This window comes from Montipora foliosa, chromosome 2 (assembly GCF_036669935.1).
Source record: "Montipora foliosa isolate CH-2021 chromosome 2, ASM3666993v2, whole genome shotgun sequence".
In the NCBI taxonomy this organism is placed as follows: domain Eukaryota; kingdom Metazoa; phylum Cnidaria; class Anthozoa; order Scleractinia; family Acroporidae; genus Montipora; species Montipora foliosa.
Window position 1 is genome coordinate 51,322,022 of NC_090870.1, and position 2,500 is coordinate 51,324,521.

At 39.5% G+C, this 2,500-nt stretch overlaps 1 protein-coding gene across 6 annotated transcripts in view; it reads left to right on the forward strand.

The window, feature by feature from the left end:
* LOC137993489 (uncharacterized) overlaps positions 1-2,500 on the forward strand; it is a 47,681-nt gene that overhangs the window by 30,582 nt on the left and 14,599 nt on the right. For all 6 annotated transcript variants that reach the window (XM_068839385.1, XM_068839386.1, XM_068839387.1 and 3 more), the window contains one exon: positions 1,183-1,308. In XM_068839385.1, coding sequence (XP_068695486.1) covers positions 1,183-1,308 — 126 coding nt within the window. The remainder of the gene's footprint in view (positions 1-1,182; positions 1,309-2,500) is intronic.

Genomic DNA, 2,500 nt, shown 5'->3' on the forward strand with positions numbered 1-2,500 from the left:
TTGCCGAGCACCGTGTGGTTAGTTCGGCAGCAAAGTTCAATAACCGAGCTACGTTATGTGCCAACAGACGAAAGTTCAGTCGATCTCGATCCAGGGCACTCAAGCATGTTTCCCAAATGAGAAACAAATGGTCATGCTTGCAGTTAGCTTTGCACAATTGATGTGTAGTACGGTGAAAGGTGATTTGCGGCGGAAGCCCTGCAACGGCGGAGAAGGATGAAGAAACACACTATGTTTTTTCAAATCAGTACATCTTGAAAATATTAAAGACTTTGGCTATCAGAGATATCACCGTACAGTGGATTGCCATATAGAGACGACAATGTAAAACTCGCGAAGAAGGCCCGCAGCTGAAGATCACTAAATTACTGGGAATCACGTGTGAACAGGGTCATTAAGTCGAAACACGACTTCCATAGTCTCAATGATGACACATCTGTTTTCTTCACAACCACGGGAAATTCATGTCCTACTCTTTGAGTGTGTGGGTTCTATTATATCACATGGAGTTTATTAACACTTAACTTTTGTAAAACGGGACCTACAGTTTATAGTCCTAATCTCCGGAAAGACTTGAAAGTCTAACCATTTGCAGATGAAATTACAAAGGCAGCACTGTGACCTGAATTATTTTCATCGATCCAACCACGTTGAAAATTAGGCGGTGGCCAAACGATATCAAACATCCTTTCCGTGGTATGCATGCTTGATACAACATGAAGGTAGACTCACGGGGTTGTGGATAAGGTGTTTATGGTAACGTCTCAATTTATAGTCACAGTGCGAATTCGCTCGTGCAACACGCTGGTTGAGAATGGCCAAGCCCCCCCCCCCCCCCCCCCCCCCCAAAAAAAAAAAAAAAAAAAATCCACACCCAGACTCACCCACCATGAGGACTAAAGAAATGTTTGAAGATATTGGATCTCATAAGGATGTGGGTACTGCAAAAACGCAAGATTTGAAGAATAACGACAAAATCGTGTTTTTTCTAAAAGCGCATTATCTCCTGCAAACAGTAACTGGGTCACTCGAAGATTCAGTTGCCAAAATATACGAAATTACGTCATGGTCACTTTAATTAAAGACTCTTCCAATAAAAGAAGATGTCACAAATAGCCACTGTCATTCTTTTAATTATTATTGAGTCAGATTTGAGCCTGATGTGGTTTATTGTCGTTACAGGGGACGGCCATTATTTTCAGTGGACCCCGAAGCATCGGCGGAAGAAGCCAGTCGTTCTTCATCACGTAAACAAAAATGTATACAGGCACAAAGATCATAATGGCAAAAACCATTATCTTCAAGTAGGTAAGATTATCATCACGCCCCTTGCCAAATCATCTGATGTTATTAAAAACTGAACTATGGATATCAGATTTCCAGCATTTTCATTGCCTCGACGGACACAGGCTATCAGTTCATATACCTGCTGCACCTAATATCGTCAAGGAACGCGTCAGCAATAAAGCAGCTCTGAGAAAAAATGGCCGACAAAAGCCGTTTTGGACCGGAAAAGACCGAGGCAGAAATCGATGCTTTAGTCGACAATACTACCACCGGGAACACCATGGAGTTTTTATTAAAACAATTGTTCTACTCGGGCTTGCTGGATATAAAATGATGATAACCAACTCGGTGCTACGGCACTATCAAGCTGAATATTTGATATTTCGAAAATGGCCTATTTGTTCCATTTTATGCGATATGCCATTTTTGAAATATCAAATATTCAGCTTGATTGTGAGTCAGTGAGGACAAAAACAATAGAAACACGTTGGGATAAGTGTGAAAAATATTTGCATATCATCCACTTAAGTTTCCTTGTCTTTGTCATCAAAACCTCTCTTTCAAGCTGAATTTTAATATATCGAAAAAGGCCTATTTGTTTGTATTGTAAAAAATATTTTTGAACAGAGAAAAAAATAAATAAATAAGATCTGATATCAAAAGAAAAAAAAATTGAACGCGAACGCCTAGGACGATAAGGACGATTACACAAGTTATTGATAGCGATACCGATATCGAAAATATTGACCTTAAAGGGAAACTACGGTCCAGAAAAAGTTTCTCTAAATAACGAAAATTTTTCCCCAGGAATTCGAAAATAATTACCGTTTTGTCTAGTTCCCTGTTAAAATGTGACAAGAGCACTTTGAAATTGCCTCTTCCGTGAGTTGGTGAGCGCCATCTTGGATATGACGTGTTATGACGTAGCAATAGTCAATAAAAGGGTTGGACCTTACCAATTTCTTCGATCCCCGAACACTTTCTCAATGTTATGTGACCTTTCTGCTTCGAGAAATTCAAATGTAAGATGAACTATGATAAACGGTCTTATGGTTCAATAGGTAGTAGGCCATGTAGGCCATAAGTGCGACAGAAAGTCAAGTCACTTAATACTTTTAGATTTTCTAGTCAATCAAACTAGGCGGCAAAAATCAGCCAGAGCAAATGTAAACGAGACAAAAACCTTGAACATGCGACAAAGAAATATTAGACA